The 22,573-nt window shown below is 51.7% G+C and overlaps 8 protein-coding genes across 8 annotated transcripts; 4 read left to right on the forward strand and 4 right to left on the reverse strand.

The window, feature by feature from the left end:
• Positions 1-2,971: 2,971 nt before the first annotated feature.
• Positions 2,972-6,776, forward strand: J7T55_004820 (Hst3 protein; the record flags this gene model as incomplete). The annotated part of the gene is made up of 2 exons (XM_053130549.1): positions 2,972-3,097; positions 3,159-6,776. The coding sequence occupies 2 exons, from the start codon at positions 2,972-2,974 to the stop codon at positions 6,774-6,776; spliced, it is 3,744 nt and encodes a 1,247-aa protein (XP_052991246.1).
• Positions 6,777-7,232: 456 nt separating this feature from the next.
• On the reverse strand, positions 7,233-8,075 carry J7T55_004821 (uncharacterized protein; the record flags this gene model as incomplete). Its single annotated transcript, XM_053130550.1, has 2 exons — positions 7,233-7,916; positions 8,013-8,075. 2 exons carry the CDS (start codon positions 8,073-8,075, stop codon positions 7,233-7,235), a joined length of 747 nt encoding a protein of 248 aa, XP_052991247.1.
• A 1,634-nt stretch (positions 8,076-9,709) lies between these two features.
• Positions 9,710-11,248, forward strand: J7T55_004822 (Cytochrome P450 monooxygenase gsfF; the record flags this gene model as incomplete). The annotated part of the gene is made up of 4 exons (XM_053130551.1): positions 9,710-10,083; positions 10,140-10,346; positions 10,413-10,798; positions 10,866-11,248. 4 exons carry the CDS (start codon positions 9,710-9,712, stop codon positions 11,246-11,248), a joined length of 1,350 nt encoding a protein of 449 aa, XP_052991248.1.
• A 1,287-nt stretch (positions 11,249-12,535) lies between these two features.
• Positions 12,536-13,267, forward strand: J7T55_004823 (uncharacterized protein; the record flags this gene model as incomplete). Its single annotated transcript, XM_053130552.1, has 2 exons — positions 12,536-12,791; positions 12,891-13,267. 2 exons carry the CDS (start codon positions 12,536-12,538, stop codon positions 13,265-13,267), a joined length of 633 nt encoding a protein of 210 aa, XP_052991249.1.
• Positions 13,268-13,962: 695 nt separating this feature from the next.
• J7T55_004824 (uncharacterized protein) lies at positions 13,963-15,080 on the reverse strand (the record flags this gene model as incomplete). Its single annotated transcript, XM_053130553.1, has 7 exons — positions 13,963-14,006; positions 14,066-14,318; positions 14,375-14,435; positions 14,514-14,767; positions 14,830-14,858; positions 14,924-14,933; positions 14,988-15,080. 7 exons carry the CDS (start codon positions 15,078-15,080, stop codon positions 13,963-13,965), a joined length of 744 nt encoding a protein of 247 aa, XP_052991250.1.
• Positions 15,081-16,612: 1,532 nt separating this feature from the next.
• On the reverse strand, positions 16,613-16,987 carry J7T55_004825 (uncharacterized protein; the record flags this gene model as incomplete). Its single annotated transcript, XM_053130555.1, has 1 exon — positions 16,613-16,987. The coding sequence occupies one exon, from the start codon at positions 16,985-16,987 to the stop codon at positions 16,613-16,615; it is 375 nt and encodes a 124-aa protein (XP_052991251.1).
• Positions 16,988-17,869: 882 nt separating this feature from the next.
• J7T55_004826 (uncharacterized protein) lies at positions 17,870-19,049 on the reverse strand (the record flags this gene model as incomplete). Its single annotated transcript, XM_053130556.1, has 2 exons — positions 17,870-17,963; positions 18,019-19,049. The coding sequence occupies 2 exons, from the start codon at positions 19,047-19,049 to the stop codon at positions 17,870-17,872; spliced, it is 1,125 nt and encodes a 374-aa protein (XP_052991252.1).
• Positions 19,050-20,028: 979 nt separating this feature from the next.
• Positions 20,029-21,845, forward strand: J7T55_004827 (uncharacterized protein; the record flags this gene model as incomplete). Its single annotated transcript, XM_053130557.1, has 3 exons — positions 20,029-20,261; positions 20,712-20,808; positions 20,865-21,845. The coding sequence occupies 3 exons, from the start codon at positions 20,029-20,031 to the stop codon at positions 21,843-21,845; spliced, it is 1,311 nt and encodes a 436-aa protein (XP_052991253.1).
• Between the last annotated feature and the right edge of the window lie 728 nt (positions 21,846-22,573).

The raw sequence follows: 22,573 nt of genomic DNA on the forward strand, positions 1-22,573 counted from the left end.
GGGAATGTTCCTCGGAGGTCACGACATCGCGGCTTGGGGCTTGTCATCTGTCGGAGACTTTGTACAAATCCAGCTCGAGCCGCAGTCTTATGCTACGCTTATTCCTCTTGGTTGGTGTACTAACTCGTTCGTCGTCGGGCCCCTCCTTTGTTTCCCTCACCTTACTGGCAGCCTCGCCATCGCAACTGCGAATGCCGTCTTTGGCATTTTGTTGACCTCGACCCCGAGCGGAACTTGTGTCCTCACTAGTGCCGTCTACGCATTACCTTTTGCGAGCTGCAAGATATTATGTTGATGACATTTCGACCATGTTCGGGACGAGTCTTCCTTTGCGCGTGACATCTTTCTAGTTGGTCCAGACAACATTTCCTTAAATGCTGCTCACAGCGCTCTGTCGACTACGAAGGAAAATATACCAAACTCATGAAGGTGTTATCGGCAAGCAGCAGAATAACAATATGCGCCAGGAGGACCCTTGCCGCGCCGAGGGTCTCATTTCCCATTCCTCACCTTCCCAGAGCACACCGCTGACCGTTTGAGATTGTGTGCTCCCTGATAGCAAATGCTTGGGCTGAAATGTCGTTATTGGCATTGATTGGCATCGCCACGCCCAAAGCAACTTGTTTGGTGTTTTCCGCCAGGTCCTGCATTTGGGCAATTCTCGTCGGCTGGTCTCCTCTACCCTGCGACTTTGGTCTTCTGAGGTCACGGACTCAAGGGTCCACGGCTTCGGAATAAGTATCAAGAGCCTAGGGATAAGTCTCAGGGTACACAACTGTACGTGTCACTCCGATGATTATGCCCGAAGTCCAAAGTGCGGGCAAGACTGCTCAGTGATTAGAGTGCAGGCAACAACAACGGATCCGACGACAGCTTGAAGCTTCAAAAGAGATGAGCACAATCAGACTTGACAGCACGATGCTGCTCTCCTGGCGCCGACGGCGACAACAGTGAAACCGGCCTGGAAAATGGCAATTGTCTTGAAGTTCATACTAACCATCAGCGCTAACCACCTCGTTCGCATTCTGTACAAGTTTCGTTGACGAAAACAAGTCTCTTGGTTTCTTGCAATGAACACATGGCGTCTGCAAACGCAGGTTGACATATTTTGATGCTGCAGTGAATTTGGACGTCAAATTGCTTGTCGCAGTCAATAACCCATCAAACAGAGCAAGGACTCATTTCCGTAAAATCTGAAGCTGTTCATCCAGCATCTTTGATGTGATGCCAAACTAAAGGCGCATGGACCGCCGTCTGGGCGCTTGCCAACGTTGAATGTCTTTCAGAAAGATACGCAAGGATATCTAAGGGCCGGTGATCGAGCTGCTGTACTTAGTGAAAACCTCGTGGATGAATTTCTGGAGCTCAGCCCGAAACAAGGTCAACGTAGTTGATCGAGCTCATCAGGGCTATGGGGTCAAATATGGCTGGATCAAGAACGGGACGAGCAATGCTGATTGAGATCATCCTGGGAAACAGGTCAAGCAACAGGCTTACTTCACTCATCACATCAGTACTTGCAAGAGGACGGATTCAAGCTTTGGTGCGCACCGAAGAGAAGCCCTTGAGTGGAGTGTACCTGTCGCCACGGATGCCAAGCAGGCGATGACTCTGTACGTACATGGTATGTAGATACAGCGGATGGACGTCGCTGCCAAAGTAAAAAGTGCTAGATTCTATGGCCGTGTCTGGGCCCAAGACGAGGGTTGAGTTTGCGCCAGACTAGGAGCCGATGCGTTTGTTCGGCAACTCCCGAGCCACTCAAGCCACTGGGTTCCACGGTGAAGGTTGGCTTCCCGCCCGCAGGGACGAACGGTGGGGATCAGCAAGACAATCTGACAAGGTCAAAGAAACAGGGGTCTCGGCCGTCCGCCTCTAGCGCGTTGTGGAGGGTCGCAGGCTGGGAGGAACTCCAAAGAGCTAGGTGCTGTCTCTGGCCTGTGCGGGGATGTTTTCGACTACATGCATCTCGCGCCTCTACATCCAGGGACAAACCACCACCACATGTACACCTGGCCAGGCCAGCCCACCACACCAGGCGTCTTTGTCTGATCAGTGCAAGCGACATCAGGACCCCTCAACACTTCCTCTTGCCTGTCGGACACCTACCTCCGACCACTGCTCGGGCTGCTTTTCGGCAACGTCGTCGTCTTTATAAAGTACCTCCCCGACGCGGTGCCTCGACTTCGGACCCTTGTCTGCCGCATCCCACGCGCGTTCACCGCCGACAACGATGACAGCGAGGCCCAATCTGACTTGAATGCCGTTACCCGTGGCTCTGAGCTTGCAATTGGGTCTGCTTCTACTTTCTTCCGACCCTCATCTTGCCAGTTCGTCGTCGTCTATAATCCTCTCGGCAGAGTGGCGTCACCCGGCCCGAGAGTCTCTGGCTTCACCACTAGATCACCCATGCCACGATCTACAGCGAGGCGATCCCCGAACACTACACAACGATTAGAGTCCTCTTGGGAAAACTTCGAGCAGCCGGTGTCTCGTCGACAGAGAATCACTCCGAGAATCACTACCGCCCTTGCCGCAACCCACCAGACGCGACTCCGTGGCGTGATACATTTACATCCGGGTACATAAAGGACGCAGGGTGCTCCCAGAGAGAAAGGCGTCACGGCTGCGGGGGCTTTCGTATCTGGCTAGAGCTACGATAAATTGCGCTTGGAAGCCACAGCATATGCTGGTCCAGCCGGGAACACGATCAAAACCACACACGGATGGCCGAGACGAGCACACGGAACAGTCGCGTAAACACCCCTGCAGAAAGATTGGGAGGACTAGAGGACACAGCCCTGAACCATTTCTGGGTCAGGGCCGTCCTTGCCCATTAGGGACTGCTGGACACCGGCCACCAGATCGTGGCGGTGTCTACCCCAGCACTGGCAGCAACGGTCCTCCAAGCCTCGGGCATTCTCTAAACAGTGTCCGCTTTACCGTTGCAGAGACCCTGTACTAGCCCAACATGCCCACAATACACGTACAGGCTGGGTCAACAGACCAGCTTCAGGAGATTGCCGATTCGCTGTGGAAAGCGAAGAAGGTTGTGATAGTGACGGGGGCCGGTATCAGCACTAATTCCGGGATTCCTGTGAGTGCATTTGGATACACGCGTGCGCCTTCCATATGCTCTCTGCTGACAAGATATGCAGGATTTCCGCTCAGAAAATGGCTTGTACTCCATGATTCAGGGCCAATTCGATGCCGCTGCCAAACTGCATGGATCCAAGAACCAAGCGAATGGAGTCACACCAGACGATAGTGGCGATGAGCGGCGCCCCAGAAAGCGAAGAAAGATGTCGCTAGTAGGCGATAGCATTGAGGTCGGTGTGCCTAGGCTGGCCAGAGATGCGACAGTAGAAGGCGACAGCATCAGGGTCCTAGATCCAAACGAGAGCCAAGTTTCGGACGGAAGCGAGGGGAACAATTCTGGAGAACTTATTGAGCAAAATGATGCGAGGCCCAGTGATGAGGCTGGTGCTGGATATGATCGGGCGGACCCAAGTGAGGAAGAGGTTGTTTTGCTCACTGAAGAATCAGTGCTGGCAGGCGAATCTACTCTCCTGGAATTGGACGGGCAACGAGATTCACAGGTCAAATTTGATGGACAGAGCCTGAGCCGCGAAGATGCGCATTATGATGGAGAAGAGAAGGGCAACGCACACGAGGACTCTGAAGTCCAAGCTCAACCTGCTTCAACAGCCGTATCCTCAAGACGGACATCCAGGCGTGGCTCTCCGGCCCTCAAAGTACGATCTTTGCATCAGCAGCGACAAGACACAACATCTTCTGAGCTCGAAGCACCCAAGTCCCCTAAATGCTCTTCAGATCCACGCAACGCCTCCTCGTCCGAATCCTCGACACCCAAGCAAACACCCTCAGATTCTGGCGCCCAGACGAATACTCTCAGCTCTCCCCTGTCCTCACCTCCCCCCGTCCTTTCTGATCCTTATGAAGAGGTATTCCCTCACTCATCCACCTCAAGCAGCAGGTGCACTTCACCGGAGATTGCATCCGAGGCAGAAGATTCGCCACGCTCTTCGAAATGCTTCAACTACTCTCAGACTTTCAAGCGCGCTAGTCTTTCCACTATGAAGGGGCGTGACCTTTTTGACGCCTCCATATGGTCGGATCCCATCAAAACCTCTGTCTTCTACACCTTCGCCACCAACCTCCGTCAGAAATCCAGAGACGCCTATCCGACCGGCTCGCATCACTTTATCAGCCGACTTCGGGACTCTGGCCGGATGGTCCGCTGTTACACTCAAAACATCGATCTTCTTGAGGACAAGGTTGGGCTGTCAACGCGTCTGCTGCTTGGTCCAGGTAGCAGGTCGCGATTTTCTGCACGAGCTTCGCGAGCAGCGGCTGCCGCTGCCACGGCAAGTGCAGCAGCAAGTGCAGCCGCAACTCCAGCAGCAACTCTCCCAGCTGATGACATTGTTCTTCAAGAATCGGTCGATGAGAGCTCTCAGCGAAGCGACGTGCGCCGCGAAGAAGACGGAAAGGATGGTGCAAATGGTACAGCACAGCCCATTGCTACCGACATGGCAAAGGGTCAATGCACACAAGGAGGGGCTCAAACAGTTCCCTGCTCTCCCGAACCGGACCGTGGTGTAGAGTGCGTCTATCTCCACGGCTCGCTGCGCTCACTCCGCTGCTTTCAGTGCGGGGGCGTAATCGACTGGGATGAGGGCGACCGAGAGTTGCAAACCATGTCAGGCCATCAACCGCCCTGCCCTCGCTGTGAGGACGCGACGACCGCTAGACAAGAAAAAGGCAAACGTGCACTCGGCGTTGGAAAACTGCGGCCTGACATTGTCCTCTACGGCGAAGAACACCCCGAGTCACAGCGGATATCTGATATCATACAGCACGATTTATCCCTTGCGCCAGACTTGCTTATTATCATGGGCACCAGTCTCAAAGTTCACGGCCTCAAGACTGTCGTAAAGGAGTTCGCAAAAGCAATACACAACAAGAAAGATGGCAAGGTCATTTTCGTCAACTACACGAAGCCAGCTGACAGCGTCTGGGCGGACACAATTGACTTCTGGGTGGAAATGGACTGCGATGCCTGGGTGCACGATCTAAAAGAGAAGAAGCCTATCATTTGGTCACCTCCAGGTACTATTGACGATGAGTCCCGAAGCACCAAGAGAAGACGCCGTACCAATGTCGATACAGAAAAGGCGACCAACAAGACAGATAGCAAGAGCGAGGCTGCTGACCAAATGCCTTTGGTCACACCCAAATCCACCACGAAGAAGGCCGAGAAGAAATGTTCACAGGCAACGTCAAAGCCGTCTGTTCCCAAGCCAGCACCAAAGCGGCCAGTTTCTGAGCGAGAGCACAAGGATAACGGGGCATATTGGACAACCAGAATTATGGCAAATTTGGCACTTCTCAGTGGGCGCGAGGTAAAAAAGTACTCAACAATATCGACAAACCCTGCACCAGCAAAGAGGGCTTCGGGATCTGGGCAAGCTATCCAGAAACCTGCAGAGCCTGTGGCTCCGAAGCAACCCCTGAAGAAGGGTCGTGGTCCACGCCTTAAGAATGCGAGGACCAGAAAGCCTCTCCCTGCAGCCGTCACATCTGAAGATGATGGCGCTATTACCATGGATCGAGCCAGCCATCAGCCCGACCAAACGGGTGATCAGAAGCCTGGAGCTGTTGAGTTGCTTGCAGGCCACCTCAGCCTTGAACAAAAATGGGCCACATCGATTGACAAGTGTCATGTTATCGACACAAAGCAGCCGAAACCAGACCCAGATATGAATGCTGCGGACAAACTGTCATCACAGTATTCAAGAGCAGCCACAACGCATACAGCAGAAACCAGCCAGGGGGGACCGGTGCCGGACGCGCATGCTGGTGGTCTGGATGCCAAGGGCGAAGGAAATTCTATTCTCGCGGCCGTCAAGTCGCATCATAGGATCAGAAGGCCCAAAACAATCTTCGAGCCGGAGCCGATCTCTGTCTCAAAGTCAGGACGGGGTACTCCGGCTTCAGCAAGTAACGCCAAATCAAGGACAAAGTCTGGGTCACAGGCGAAGAAAGTTAAAGCTTCGGGCAAGACGGTGAAGACAGAGCAACCTGGGGAAACTCCAGAAGAGAATAACGCTATACTTCCACCCCCACGACCCTGTCCTGGTCCGGCCTCTCAGTCAAATACAAGCAATCATCCTGGGCTAAGACGATACGGTACTCCTGACGAGATCTATACTCTGCCACCTCTCCACCCAGAAAATCTCGAGAGCTACAAGTATTCGAAACAAAGCAATGATTTGCCGTATCCTCCTGCCAAGCCACTGGAGCCTATCGTCGTTGTCGAAGGGCCACCTTCAGATATGTCACCAACGTCGCCCCAGCACTGGCAGAACCGTGCCTTTCTCCTGAGGGATCCACAATCAAGAAATTTTGAAGGCCCTTGCCGAGGTCTTGACTTTGTAGGCATGTCACCGGCAGCGCAGCCAGATGGACTATCTGTAATGATGGGTACACCTCCGCCGCCTTCCCAATTGGCTACGCAGCTGGCTATGATCACAGCTCCTCCGTCATACAACTCGTCTGCGTTTGCCAACGCGCCGATTCTGTTGCCCCAAGGCTCAGGGACTGTGGACGTTCAGCTGCCACCTGAAGCACAATCGATTCATGACAGCCCAAGCCGGCAGCTCCGTCACGAAGAAGCTCTCGAGGCTGCCGCGGCTTTGAACCAACTGAGAAGCCCGCCCGTCTTTGACGAGAGACGCTTTCTCAGAATTTGAAGTGGAAGTCGAAAGGAAATCTTCACACAAAGATGCAAGACACTCGAATGATGAACAAAGTTAACGCGAGTCTCGAGCAGAGACTTGCATGAAGCAATATTGTAGCAGGAGAAGCAGCAAGATGGCCACACAATTGGTTGAAGGATGCTCCAGGATAGAGTAACACAAAGTGTATATATATTGTCCAAGCATTGAATACGTCTCAGGCATTGGTCCTATCCATGGAGAGAGTAGTCCTCCAGAGCGGTGATGCTTATCCCTGTGAAGCTGACGCCCACATTTGTAGAACACCTGCCCATTATGTTTGCTTTCCTGCGTGACAGTTGCCTCTGAGTTGCTGAAGATAATATTCTCGAGTATGCCTATCCGAAGAGACAACCCCGAGGGTCCGGATACAACATCCAGTCCTCATGATAAAGTTGACTTGGCCATTAGCATGATTTCGCACATGCCGCATCAGGAGTCAGAATCGTCGCGGTAAAAGTAATCGAGTTCGTCGTACCACAACTCCACATGCTTGGCTGCAAGCGGGCACTCCTTTGCACAGAACCATAGCATCGCCGTTATGCGTGCCCTAGGGAACAGGTCCAACAGGGTTATTGTTTCTTCCAGCACCCATGCGTCCAACTCGTTGAGCAAGGCAGTTCGCACAGTAGTGAAGTCTGCCCAGTCGACGACGCTCTCGCAGATTCTGACCCAGTCGGGCAACCCGTATGGGCCAGGCTTCGAGTAGTTCAGACAAAATCCAATGGTTGAAGAATCTCCAATGTGATGATATTGGTCGTAAGTGACGAGAATGTTTTTGATGTGGCTGATGCAGCTGGTTCCTGGGCCGTCACTTCCCGAGGCCGAAAACGCCTCGAACATTGCGATGTAGCGCTTGTACGCCACGTCAACCCCCCGGCGGCATTCGTGACTGAAGACCGGCCTCATAGAGTGGTTTTCGATGCGAATGACAAGATTGTTCTCTCCATAGAAGATAGGTAGAGCCTCGGCGCGGAGCTGCCTACTGACACGTGCAAGGGGCGGTTGGGCCAAGGAACACACATCCTCCTTGAGGCCTTCGGGTGTTGTAGTGACGAGGGCCTCTCGGTAGACCATGGTTCGAATCTCGCCTGGAAGTGCCAGAAATCGAAAAGCCTAACACGAATGACATGTGAGCATATGCACAGGTTGATGGCTCAAGCTGTCAGGGCGCGACACCGCGTCTGGATCATGTGGCGGAATGCGACCTACCATCAATTGTAGGCCGCGCCTACGAAGTCGCCCCATCAACCCGTCGCTGTGGTTAGCAGCCATCGCAGCTCAAAATCCTCGTCCGAAAAATACTGTGGTCATGGCCACTGCATGTAGGGAGAGGTGAAATGAATAGTGATTATCAGTGGAAGTGGACAAGTTCAGAAGTGCTGCTAGGTGGGAAGGTGATGCTGTCTGGGAGATCAGAGCAGGTAGGTCATCTCTGGTAGGTGCTCTGCAAGCCCAGCTTAAACATTGGCCAAATTCCCCGCTGAAACTGTTCCATTGGTACTGCCTGACTTCCAAGGAGAAGAAAATTTGAATTCAGGCCAAGTTGGATTTGGGGGGAAGTAACAGCCTTCTGGAATCAAAGTAGACCAAAATAGCGGGTGCCTGCACGGCTGAGTGTGCTCTAGCAATGTTCCAAGCGGTCAAGCGCTATCACTTCAGGTATCGCTGAACTCTGTTCCTCAAGGTGTAAAACCGCCTCGAATCTCTGAATGAAGAAACGACAGGAAGTGAATTTAGGACATACAGCAACTGAGCTGGAGGGAAATCATCCCAATATTCTTCAACGGCGGAAAACACAGCTTTAGTTGTGACCATGTGCACATAGCTCTAACAGAAGGAAGTGGCGTCAATGACTTGAGATCGACGTTTGATACCGCGTGCCTGGGTAGGGCTGAGCCTCAAACTTTAAATCATGCGGCTCTTATCGATTCTGGGCTGACCTGCAGCCAGTGAAACCTCCCTCACAGCATCCTATACCAGCTGGTTGTTCAGTAAGGGCCGCAACGGCTCGACCATTGAGGTCATCTTTTCTATAAGAAACCCTAAGATGTTTTGTTCTCCAACTTGGTACAGTCAAGGCAGAGAGAGTCTCTATGTTAGTTCTATCTAGTCAACGCAGGATCACTAAACATTGCATCCCAAGATGATAACTCAGTTTTTTTTCCCTTTGCTGGAATTCTTGTGAATAATGAAATGCTTCCAACGATTTTTTTTGGGAAATTGTCCTCAGATAGAGGGCATCTTCTTCTTTTCGTGGCCCAAGTACGCACATCGGGTGCGGAAAGGGACCCGACACCGTATAAATCCGTGCTCCACTAATAGTGTCCGGAGCAATAATTGGGCCGACTGCCCAAGTTGGGAAGTGATTGTAATGACGCTGAAATTCCAGCAAAGTATCAGTCTAGCTAAGAAGCGTCATAGTCAGGTCCTTTTTTCAAATTTCGGTGTAGGGCTCATCGGATGAATTGATCAGATTTATGATCTCGTCGGGCTCTAGAATGAATGCGGGCGTCAAGAGCATCTCCATGGCAAACCCCTTAAATACGTCGTTTTCTCCAGAGATTACGGCGTGAATTTTCAATATCTGCCAAGTTCTCTAAGTCTTACAAATTTTGTTCTCTCAACATATATGTCTCGTCTTTTGAGAATGCTGTCGGAATTTCTATCTCTGACTGAGCTTCTGTGGCAGGCTCAACTGGGATTGATGCTCGTAGCTCTCCCAATTGTGAGTATTCTCGTTTGGATCGTATATTCCCGGACTTTCCACCCATTGGCTGGCATTCCTGGGCCATGGCTGGCTTCGTGGTCAAGACTGTGGTATATGAAAAAGATCTGGACCGAAGATATAGAGATGGACGAAAAAGCCCTCCATGAAAAACATGGTCCTCTGGTCAGAATTGCCTACGATGAAATTTCTTGTTCAGAGTGAGTGGCATCCGATGCCTTCGAAAAGGTTGTGGTGGGCTCTCACTAACAAGGATCCTTTGTGCGCAAGCCCCGAGGCCATTCACCAAATCTATCGGTACTCCAATGCGCTCGACAAGGCACCGTTCTATGGCCCATATAACACAACGGGGTTCAGCAAGCACGGTGATGTTTTCTCCAAGTCGAATGACAAGGATCATGGCCAGAGAAGAAGAATCGTCAACAATGTGTACTCAATGTCGAATGTGTCAAAGGGTGAACAATACGTGGACATATGCAGCAAGCTATTCATCGAAAGACTTGGAGAATACGCCGATCAATCTACGGCTTGCGACTTTGGAGAATGGATTCACTGGTAAAAGAGGCCGCTTGTTTCTCTCTCATACTAATATCAAGTCTGACTTTAAACAGGTATACTTTTGATGTTCTTGGGGAGCTCTACTATGGCGAGATGTTCGGTTTCATGAAGGACAGAGAGGATCATAATGGCTGGATTTGGGCCCTCGACAAAATGATTCCCTTCGTGTGCTTTGCCGGAGTAACGTCATCTTTTCTGCGGCCACTTGTTTACGCCAGTCTGGCATTCTTGCCGATCGGAAAGGCTATTGGGAAAGGCTCGTAAGTGTTTTCCTCAGTAAATTGGACCTCAAGTCCCGGGAAAATGCTGATACTCAACCCCCAAAGTAAAAACATTGCAGATTCATCGTCACGTCTCATGGAAGAGCGATTTGACGGGCGCGTATCATCTGAGAGACAAGACATGGCACACCAAATCTTCCAGATTTACAAGGAGAAGGGAGACAAGGTTGACTTTGGATGGGGCGATGTCCAGCAAGAGTCTTTCGGTGCCCTCTTTGCGGGCAGCGACACAACCGCTATCACCTTCCGCTCACTTTTCTACCATTTGATGCACACGCCGGCCGCTTATGACAAGCTGCAGGCGGAGATCGACCAGGCTTTTGAGGATGGACGTCTCAGCGAGATCCCCACATTCCAGGAGGCGAGCAAGCTTCCGTATCTGGATGCTTGTATCAAGGAAGCGCTGCGAATTTATCCTGGAGCACAACTGTGTAAGTCTGCTGTATACCCATCCCTTCTCTGTCCCGAGAAAGTACTAATAGCCCATGCGAATTTTAGCGTTGCCAAGGATTGTACCCAAGAAAGGGATGACGCTCTGCGGCAGGTCTATTCCAGGTGGCTACGTAGTCGGCTGCAACCCGGTGGTCGTGCAGTTGGACAAGAAGGTATTCGGCGAGGACGCCACCTCATTCAATCCGGACCGTTGGCTCGACCAGGAGCGCGCAAACCACATGGACAAATACATGATGGCGTTTGGTTTTGGCACTCGTACTTGCTTGGGAAAGAACATCGCTCGCATCCAGCTTTATAAGCTCAGCCCGCTTATCATCCGCAACTTCAAGCTTGATTTCTGGGACCCAGAGAAGACGCAGTGGCACACCAGAAACACGTTCTTTGCGCGACAGGAGGGAATCATTGCTCGGGTTACGCGGAGGAACTGATTTCTCAGCTCGTTAATTTCCTTGCTCGTTCTCAATAGCCTCAAGACTGATCACATATATAGATTTCCTATCTATATAGAATCGACTAGACACTTAGATTTTAGAATGTATACGATCTCATACCGACGTCGCCCCGGTCATACATGCTTTCATGAGGATTGGTACAGAGTCGAGCTTTCTTCTACATTCTAATTAGTTTCTACCAAATATCTGCCTCACCTATCGCCCTACATCAGGGACGGGAAACAAGGCGCCTCTATCGGGTCTGTTGGTCTAGTGGTATGATTCTCGCTTAGGGTGTACCCTGAGTAAAATGCGAGAGGGTGAGTTCTTTATTCGCCATTGCTCCACTTCAATTAATTCTAATATCGGTGTAGTCCCGTGTTCAATCCACGGACAGACCCCAAAAAGCGCGATTTGACATCGTCAAAGAGAATTTTTTGTTGTTTTGTGGGCCCGGCCACTGGGTAGTGGCGTGGGGGCCGCGTTGACTTCGGCTTCACGAGTCAACTGAAATATTTTCTTTCTTGATACTTACTTAATTTTGAACCAGGGTAGTCATGTTCTTCCACTTGTTCGATGCTGTTGGTTTACGTACGCGGAATACGGTATTCCTCTACTAAAGTGCGTCTGCTTTCGGGCAACTGTTGCAAAAGGTGTGAATCGTGCAATCATGAGAATACAACAACGGTGTCGTACACTTAGAGCTTAACACTTAATTGTATGGAAAATCTAGTATTCCAATTTTCCCTGGGAGCCCGTTATAACATAGTGTTCGTTCTTGAGGCTACGTATGTATTCGATCTGCAATTTTCATAGCTAAACCAAACCAACACCATGAGATCTCAGTTCAATAGCTTCATCACGAAGCGATTTAGGAACCGGTCCGTACTTTATATTTACTAATTCAAACTGCCAGCGCTCTCGAGTTCCTGAAATATTTCGTAGATGAGGAGACCAATAGACCAACCGGTCTGGCTACTTAAATGGACAGAACAATCAGGATTGTGTGACAATTGAAGTATATGGCATAATTAAATGTAAACACTACATGTAGAGCTCCCGGTATCGGACCTTGTCCGGCACCGAATCGCTCAATGAAATGCTCCTTAGCTTTCTTCTTGAGCTTTCACCAACTTTCTGCTCGAAATATTGCACATGTACTTGGATTCCAGTGAATTTATGACCAGTATCAGCTTATCTTATCACGATCAATCATCACTATATTCTCAATTTACTTTTTGATTACCTTCCTCCGTTGGTATTCTAGCTTGACAAACAGTAGAAATGGCGGAATCAGAGTTGACCCTCTTGGCCTTCTATGGAGTATCTTCCCCTTGGGCCTACTTGGGTGCAGAAAGGATGGTTGCTATCGCAAAGCAGCGCAGTGCGAAGCTCGTCCACCGTCCAATTCGTGTCATTCAGGCAAATGGAGGCATCCCCCTCAGAACTCGACCTGACAGCCGGCAACAATACCACGAGGTCGAGCTCGATCGCTGGAGGAAATACCTTGGTATTCCCCTCAATCTCAAGCCAAAATTTTGTTAGTAATCTTTGGCGGCTGTCCGCCTCCATTTTCAGTGCTGAGCCAAAACGCGCCCATCTGATGAGCAGCCATTGTTTAACCTCCATTGTCGAGCAGACCCGTGCCGAACTATTGAGACTGCAGCGCAAGCTATCATAGCGCTTCAAAAAGCCGGTTACGATGCCTCGGGGTTCTCATTCGCGGTTCAACGTGCGCTGTGGGCGGAAGACCGCGACATTGCGGACCTGGCTACCCTGAAGGAAGTCGCAACGGCCACGCTGGGTCCAGAAGCCGCTGAGCTGGTCATCGAGCCGCAAAACCCGGATATAGTGGCTGATTGGCAAGAAAATCTGGCGGAAGCTGAGCGCAGGGGAATATTTGGTACGCCTACTTATGTTGTGGACGATGAACTCTTCTGGGGACAGGACCGACTGGACTTTGTCGATCGCGCACTGGTTGCTGCTACGGCTAGGCGGGAGGCGAAGGAGAAGTGATGTAAATTATTTCGTCTTGGACTCATTCTTACAGCCGGAGAGGCGTGCAGTGTTTTCAGGCCGAGGGAGGAAATGGACATGGCATTAGCCCGCGCTTCGCGCATGCGTGATCACGCAGATAATTTGCTTCCAACGAAAATAACGAAATTCCTGCCCTTGTGTTTAATAGAAAGCTTGCTAGGCTCCTAGGGCGAAATAGGTCCTTACGATCTTATCGTACCTACAGAGCCATCGTAGTCTGTCCACCTACAGAAGTACAGGACCCTTCTGACTTAGTCAAACTCCCAAAGGCATCATATGATGGAAATTGCCCAGGGGCGTATCTTAAGCTTCACTGACCTCTTTCATCCACACCCAGACAAGAATTGCGTTTGGACAATGTCAAACACAGTATCATTGGTGCTCTACTGTTTGACGAGCCTTTGAAGATATAATGTATATACACAAGGAAACCATGGACCATCTTGATCATGCGAAAGCCATCCCGCCCATTCCTTATTTGGTCGAATGCCCGCCAATGTGGGCCTAGATGCTCCATGTCAAAAGATTATCCTACTGCCCGCAAATGTGTGAATATATTGGTTTCGAATTGAATAGGTGACGAGCTTCAATGAGGACCATGCTTGGAATGAATATACAAGGCTGCCACAGACAAACAATCCCAGAGCCAGCGTGCCTACCCAAAGTCACACCACCTAACAGGTGAACACGGCAGGGCCAGGAACGGTGTAAGTTTGAGCTGCGAATTGTTAGTTGACGCCGATCATATTAATCTGAAGTCTATCGTCTTGTACTAACCTTTGTATGCGTCATATGTGATGCCCGCATCAGTGCCCTTGTAGGCACCGGGAAATGCAACGAGGCTGCTCGGAGTAGTCGAGCCACCGCCAGTGACCTGGAGCTGATGACATCCGGGGTAGAATTGTGCACCAGGGTACGCATACGCCGAATGCAGAGCGATGATCTCGTGGCGCACAAGGTAGTAGCCTGCTTTGAGGCACGATGGGATGGTGTACTTGACTCCAGCATTGCCAGCGACCATCAAGGAAGACTGCGGGTTTGTCAGCACCATTAATTTGCCGTGCATGGCTAAAATGAGATACTAACATCAGCCCATGTGTTTGTTGTTCCGGTGCGGCCTCCTTCAGCGATCTTGAACCAGACAGCACTATTGAATTTGACGAGTTAGTTTACACGGCGAGCTCATCTCTTAATCACCACGCCCTTGGTAGAAATTCAAACCTACCTGGATCCGGGCAGCCAGCTCTGGCAGCCAGTGTCTGGGCAACGGGCCATATATGTGACCACGGGTCCTACGTGCGAGTCTGGCCATAGTGTCCAGTAGAGCGTCGAGGTCGAGCCTGCCGCAGCTGTGGCGTGAAGGGCGGCAGGCTGGCTGCCGGACACGCCACCCTCTGTGTATCCGCCGCATTGGAGGTCGATGAGAGTGACGTCGGTCACAGGGCCATTGCCCTGGATAGCACGAGAGATCCTTTGAGGCTGGACCGGGGAAAATGTCAGTAGGCATGTCAGATTTGGGCGGCCGAAGGCAAAGCACTAACCGGAGTAGAATAGTATGGGTCCTGATAAGCTGAAAATCGTTGTTAATAATGGAGCTTCAACGGTCACAGAATATTCTGGCTTTGATCGACTCACGTTGGTAGAACTAGTGACGTTAGCAATGCTGATCCAAGCCATATTGTAGGGTTGGCTTAATTACCTGATAGTAAGCTCCCCCTATAGTTCCGTTATCGACATATCCATGAGCAGCAACCGAAGCTGCAAAGCTCAGAAGAAAAGCGAGGGCCTTCATTGTGTGATTTATTCGTCGTTCCTTGAGTTACAGCACAAAATTGATAACGGTGCAGTGACTTCACAAGGCATCAAGCGTCATAGATAGCAGGGAGCATCTATAAGTATTTGAGTATTGACATTACTATCCTTGCACTCAAAGTCAACATCCACAAATTTTCGCTTTGCTGGGTGGCTCCTGGCCCTGGTGTTCCCATTGCGGACGCCATCTTCCGTGGCGACGAACACGGCTCTTGGCGCGAGACATGCGGGCCGGCGAGACCTGGGACTGCTGTCCACCTGAACGGTCGAGCCTCGTGGACTGGGGCGCGGAGGCAGGGAGGGTCCGTTATATATTGTTTAAGACTAGGCGCAGTGCATAGTCACAGATGTTCCGCCAATTATGCGGGACAGGTAGGAGTTGTCCCACAAAACGTGTCCACCAATTATCCTCAAGATCAAATGGTAAGGCTGCTAACTACGAGAATCATCACAACCGTCTTTGTTTTAAACCTTCATTTGAAATCCCTCTTTTGTGATCTTATTGCACGATGTTGGTGGGATGTCATCGAAATACCTGACGCTGTCGCAACAACTTCTACATTGGTACGCAACTTTCTGTGACAAATGCAATTTCCTACTGCCGCCATCAGCATCCGAAATCGAAGCTCTAGCGCTTAGTGTATGATTGATCTGGATGCGGAACGGAGAACGTTATTGAAACGTGCCAGCCAGAATGTTACAATGCAGGCTATGTCCTGGATTCTAGTCGACTCGTGCCTCTCCTCAGACGCGGGAGCCCGTCGTCTCTTGTAATCGCAGAACACGAATCCCAAGCAGTGGCCGCCCTGTTCGGAAGCAGCCTGGCAGCGGGAACAGTCTGATTTTGCCATTGCTGTCTCATTCTGGGCGAATCATTGACTTGATGCCAGCTGCCTTGGAGCTAAGTCTAGTTGGAGGGCTTGGATTGTAAGGATGGCGGTCAGTAGGTATACCTGCTATACGTGCATTTGCTGATCTGGGTATCTCGTCATTTCAGGAGCCAACCATGCGTACGAGCAGGAAAATTGAACGAAGTTTGACTCTTATTGACTGTAGTCTCAACAACCCCCTTGTATGCCCAAGTGACGATGATGCGAATCTTGTGTGAGACGGTTTCCGACTATTGACCCCATCCGCTTCAGTTCCACCAAAGAAAGAGCCGCGATCTCCAGGCGTCGGCATCTCCAGCACCGAGACACGCGCTCATGATATGATTATCATCTTTGCCCGTGTCTGCTTCTGAACATGACTTGATTGCCGCTGGTGTAATGATGCTAGTACTAGTCCTGATGAAAAGTCCGCTTGAATCCTCAAAAGGCTGCTCCCATCTTTATTATTCGCTCATGTGTCAAAGACTCTCAGCCACCCAGCCACCCACGACATGAAAACAATTTTGTAAACCATCCATCGTGCCTCGTTGTCTGTCAAATTGCGTAGCTCATACTGAGCTGCAATGCGCATTGCGACCCGCAGTCTCTCCATCTGCTCGTCGTGGGCCTCCTGACAACGATACTATCGTCTGACAAACTTGACAGTCCACACGGTTGTGTTCCATATTGGGGTGTACTTCAGGAGCAGAAAGACTGGCAGAGCGACAGGAAGGCCGAGCCATATGAAGACCAGCTTGCGGAGGAGAGTTGACCTCGCTTGAGCACATGCCCAAAAGCAGTGCAGGAAGATCGACAGGTATTCTGACATGGGTAGCTCCGACGCCGGCGCCTGATGAATGTCTTCTCTTGCCTCCCGGAGGGTCTCAGTCAGGATGGCTTGAACTTCTCCCTCAGTGCCATCAGTGACGTTGCGGCCCCGGTAAACATAGTAGGCCAAAAGGACGGAGACAACAACAACCCTACGATGTAAGGGCGATGAATTTGGTGGAACCGACATGGCGGGCGTGTGAAAATTTCTCTTGATGTTGTGAGCATACGAATGCGAGACGAGATGGTGTTTGTTTCTTGATACAGCAAATGCTCGAGGACAAATGACAGGAAGATTGATGCACACTGAGTGAGCGAACTGATATGAGTAGGTGTAAACGCAGAAGGAAAGCACGAGTGACAAACCATCGACAAAAGCACGTTATAGTCCCAAGCTCACTGATTTTACACGTCATTGCTTCGTACTTCCTGATCTCAGTTTCTGTTAGAGACGGGAAGGTCCCAGGCAAAGGTGCCCAACATTGTAGTGTCTCTCTCTTCGACCATGTATGATTTATCTTCGTTTGGCAACTCGAATATGCTTTCCTCAAGCTACCACGATCGTCCGTTCACTTGAGGGGTTTCCTTGGACGATCCGTCATGCAACATTAGAAGTTGGAATATGGAAACACATGTGATGGTGCCCCCTTGAAGCCCTCCAAGTAATGGAAGTGGAAGCCAAAGTCACAGAAATGTCCCAGGAGAGTAGTTCCAATGCTAGAAGCAAGCTGACTACCAAAGGTGAGTAGATCACGGAATAACAGTAGGCCATGTTTCATATCGCGCAACCATTACCGGCACGGCCAATTTTTTTTTTTTTTTACGCGACGGTGAATGTCTGTCGAGCACATTACGTTCATCCCGCGGGACTTGCCAAATATGGCTTAGAACACATGTGGCGAGTCGTCGCCTGTGACATTCTGGGCATGATCGAGCAAGTCAAATGCGGTACAGGGCGCCGGGAGAGCGAGTCCTCATTGTAAACTCCAATGCTAGTCTTCTAGTAATAATCCCAAGTAGTTGTCTTGAAAACGAGAATGGAAGAAGAGAGATGAGCCAGAGGCAGAGCCAGCTATGGAGTTCCGGCGCCAGATCCGGCTCCGGCTCCGGCTCCGGGTGCTCCGCCGCTGCCGCCACCACCACCACCTCCCATCAAATTCCGAGCCCTGAGACGATGTGTTAGCTTAGGTATTGTGTTCGGAGAAAGAAGACCAAACTTACATCTCCGCGATGCTGGGGTCGGACATCAGGGCTGACGTGTCGGGCATGCCTCCTCCCCCGCCACCACCGCCAAAAGAGCTGGCCATTTCGCGCAGCCTCGGGTTGCTCATAAGGTTTGACATGAGGTCCGGATTGCTCATGAGGTTCTGAGCCATGGATGCGAACATAGGGTTGCTCATTATGGATCCAAGGTCTGGCATGCCACCACCACCGCCACCGCCACCGCCTCCTTGCCCACCACCACCAAACATGCTCGCCAGATCGTTAAGGTTTGGGGCACCTCCAGCCGGGCCACCAGCACCCCTTGACGCAACCTCATCGGACTCGAGTTCCTCGACCCGCTTCTTGGCGGTCTCAAAGCCCTTCTTCATGGCATCACTGCCACCATTGCCCTCGTAGTCAATGCCCTTCTGGTATGCCTCCATGGAGCCCTTTGCATCTCCAAGGGCAAACCGAGCGAGGCCCAGGCGACTCCATGCCTTAGTATACTTGGGGTCTATTGCGACAGCGGCCTCAGCGTCAGCCTGTGCGCTTTCATGATCCTTGGCGGCACTGTAAGCGGCGGCACGGTTCGACAGGAAGATGGCGTTTCCGGGGTTGAGGCCCAGCGCCTGGGTGTACAGGTCGATAGCCTTGGGGTAGTCCTTCTGGGCCATGGCAGCGTTGCCCTTGGACTTGAGCGCCTCAGCCTCCTTCTTGGCATCTTCGCTCACTGGTGCTGCTTGGGCTGGGGCGGCAGATGAAGAGGAAGCATCGGCAGCAGGCTTAGAAGCATTCTTCAGCTTCTCGTAGACGCCATATATCTTTAGGAGGTTCTGGTCGCCGATAGCTTCTGAGACGGCGGCCTTGTTGGAGGGGTCGACCTTGAAGGACTCGGCAATACAGTTGACAGCGACGTCGATGGATTCTTGATCATCCGCTGGGAGTGTACCATCGGTGACAGAAGAGGAGAGGAAATCGCAGATAGCCAGCGCAAGGCGCTGCTTAGATGTAGTTGCCTTCGACGAGAGAGCATTAGCGGGGCAGTTCATTCTTGCTCGAGTTGGGAGTCCGACGGGATCAGCAGAAAACGTACCATATCACAGTATATCTCTGGGACCAGATACAAACGATTCTGTAGGGTGTTCGTACTCGAGAATGCAGGTCGGTCGTTCTCAGGAGGACGGGGATTTGTGAGGCTCTAGGACGTGTCTCGTCTAATAATTATAGGCGTCTGAGACCAGTGAAATGGAAAGCGAGGGGCTGTTCTGGAAGGAGCAGATCGTGGGGCCTGCCGGGGGGAAAGAAAGGTACCGGAGTACCTGGGTACCTGAATGCCTGGGGTAGTTTTTGGGAGCTGTCAGCTATCTGGATCTGTTAGTGACCAGCCCGTCAGTAGGCGATGATCAGTTATTCTTGGCTGGGCTACTCTAACAAATCCCAACATACAGGGCACTCGGGCATCAACTCAAACACTGATTCCACTCGAGGCTCAGGTTGGAGCTATTCCGCCAGGCTTGGACCCCCCCCTTCAATCCAGGCCAGGAGGTGCACACAACCCTGGCTGTTTCTGATGTCACTTCAAACAATCACCACTTCCTCGTTTCCGCCCCATGGCGCAGTTCCTTCCGCACACCCCTTTCAACTGCTTCACTGCTGCTTGTTCGCTGTCGTCCTGCGTCCTTATCACTCTCTTTGCAACAATGACAAAATAATAGCACGCAAACTCGGCCTCTGCACAAGACGAAACACCATACTCCAGGAAAGCCGCCGGAGTTGCCGAATAAGTCACCTCGGCCTGATTTCCAGCCAGCGGACGCCCGCCATTCGCGTTCTCCTTCTCACTCAGAAATAAAGCCGCAGCACGCACACAACGCTTCCCAATTCGACAGCTTGACGACGTGACAGCTTACGAGAAGACCCATTTCCCAGTCTCTGGGAGTCGGTGCGACACGTCCAGTCGTTCCCCCCTGAAACCAACGAGCTCTTCGCCGACATCAGTCCCCCCCCCCTCCACCGGAACCACCCAACATGTCCTCCCCCGACGAGACCGATGCTGCTCCCGCAGTAGCCCCCACGACACCTCATCTTCAGCGAACTCAAACCGACCCCAGCCTTCGCAGCTGCTTTATCTGCCTGCAAACGCCCGCTGAAACACCCAATGCCGTATGGGTCAACGCATGTCCATGTTCGCTTGAGGCGCACGAGGATTGCATGTTACGATGGATCTCAGAACACGAGCGCGAGAGCACCAAAACACTACGGTGTCCCGCTTGCAAGGGAAAGATACAGACCACTGAGCCCAGCGATCGCTTCGTTGGCCTCCGAGACCGGTTACACAAGATGTACAGTCGCATCACACCTGCGATATTGTTGGGCATCGTCACAGGTTGCAGTAGTAGGTCCACCCCCGAGTTTTTCAGACCATGTTCCCGACCAGGATTCGCATGGTCTGGGCACACTTCAGGCGCCTCTACGGTCCCGTATCTATCTATAGACGATGCGTCCCCTGTCAAGCAGTGGAAGTTGCTAACCGCATGTTTGAGCTAAGTAGTGGCGGGATCAAGTTATTATGGAATGCTATCCATGTGCGTCTTTGCGGGCCCTGGGCCAGCGATGGGATGGTTGGGCCTCGGACGTGCCCTAGCAGATCGTAGAATCAATCCAAGCATACCTTGGTACAGATGGAAAGCTGGTTGGGAATTTTGTTTCAGATTCTGGATGCTCAACTTCATCGCTCCCGCGTTGATGATTCAAAAAGCCCTCCCGTCCCAGCTGGTGGATATGCTGACTTTGCCGGCTTCTATCCTGGTAAGTCAACTGCCATTGATTGTGGAATCCGCACAAGCCTCTAATGAGCATGACAGTACGGCGCTTCGCTCGTTCTTCGCGATGAAATGCCTACTTGGCCACCATCGCCAGCTTGGGTTCTGACGATGATGCCATGGGTAAGCTTCTCGTACAACCGGATCTACTACGATATCCTCGGTGGTTACGAGCGGCGCCTCAACAAGGCACTCAGGGGTCGTGGTCTTCCCAACGAGCAGCTACCTGCTGCAGCAAACAATGAGGGCGGCCAACAAGCCAACGTCGCGGCAGAGAACCCCGCTCCAGCAGAGGAGGATGACGAAGGCTACTTTGCCCAGGCACTGAGGGTTGGAAACGCTGTGCTCAACTTGATGGGTGACGAGAACAACCAAGAAGAAGTTGTGGCCGAAATTGAGCTTCACATAGGCCCTGAGGAGGACGAAGCAGCCGCCATTCAAGAACTCCAGGAAGAACTGAACGAACAGGGCATTGTGGTGGTTGAGGAGGGACCAGCTGGCGATGCCGTCGCGGGCGCGGACGAGCAGCCCCAGGAGCAAAACGCGAGCGAAGAAGGAGATCAAGACGCCGCCGAACCACCACCGCCAATACGGATCGAGCCCCAGGGCAATGGCGAGCAGAATCCTCCCGCAAACGACAATAACAACAATAACAACCAAGCACAGGAGGAGCCGATCCGGGAACGAAATGGCGGCCCTTCGACAACCCTGACTGATCTTGTCAATGGCGTTGTCACGGCCATTACCTTCCCGCTTGTGTGCTGGGGCGCAGGCGAGATTCTGCGCCATGCTTTGCCTGAGAACTGGATCGTCAGGCCCCACCCTCGCGCTGCCACGGGCTTGCTTCAGGAGCAATGGGGACGCAGCCTGGTCGGTGGGATGGTATTCATCGTAGCGCGAGATGCGGTCAATTTGTACACTAAGCATAGAAGGGTCGAGGTAAGGAAGCATCGGAGGGTGAGGAACGTACCACGGCGGAAGTCGAAGCAGACGCAAACACAACAGGCCGATGGGAACTCATAGCATGGAGCAAGGATGTAGGCTTAAATGCCGAAGAACAATCACGACACAACTTTACAAGACTAGCGAATATCCGTAGGGCTGATGATTATTCTGGTTCTGGAAGATAGCGGACATGATATTCCTTTCACTGTTCTGATCTTGCCTCATACCTGAAATTCAGGACTGTTTCTCTCGACTCCCCTGGTCCTAACATATCTCAGACACAGCTATAAAAACATATCGGAGGATATATTCCATGACTACTTATTTGGTTACCCAATCCCAGGCGTAACAAGTTACTGGTGGCCTCTCCACACAACCACCCACAGGGTGTCAGAGTCCCTAGGCCACGAAGCCTTCTTGCCAAGCGTACGGAGGGTACAAGCCGAAAACAGACTACACTTTAGATAGGGTGGCTGATCTGTGCTTCCCAAGATTAGTATTCGGGTCGACATGACTTGTTCCTGGCACGGCCAACCCCGCCGAAACAAGCGGCTTCTTCCCCAGCTTCTCCATCTTCTCCACGTCTGATTCCCCGGATGCCTGAGGGATTGGCACGGAGTGACTTCACGCCTCCCGCCCCATACGGAATTTCTCACCCCTTTCTCCGCGATAGGATAGATCCCGCCCGTTTTTACCTAGTAGGTGTTTAGAGCTAGGTCGAGTATCACCCTGACTGCACCGGTGATGGATATAACGGGTGTCCGGTCAAGGGCTTCCAGAGGCAGTGCGATGGGAACAGGATTACC

Source organism: Diaporthe amygdali, assembly GCF_026229845.1.
Source record: "Diaporthe amygdali strain CAA958 chromosome Unknown NODE_23_length_778278_cov_65_433824, whole genome shotgun sequence".
Lineage (NCBI taxonomy): Eukaryota > Fungi > Ascomycota > Sordariomycetes > Diaporthales > Diaporthaceae > Diaporthe > Diaporthe amygdali.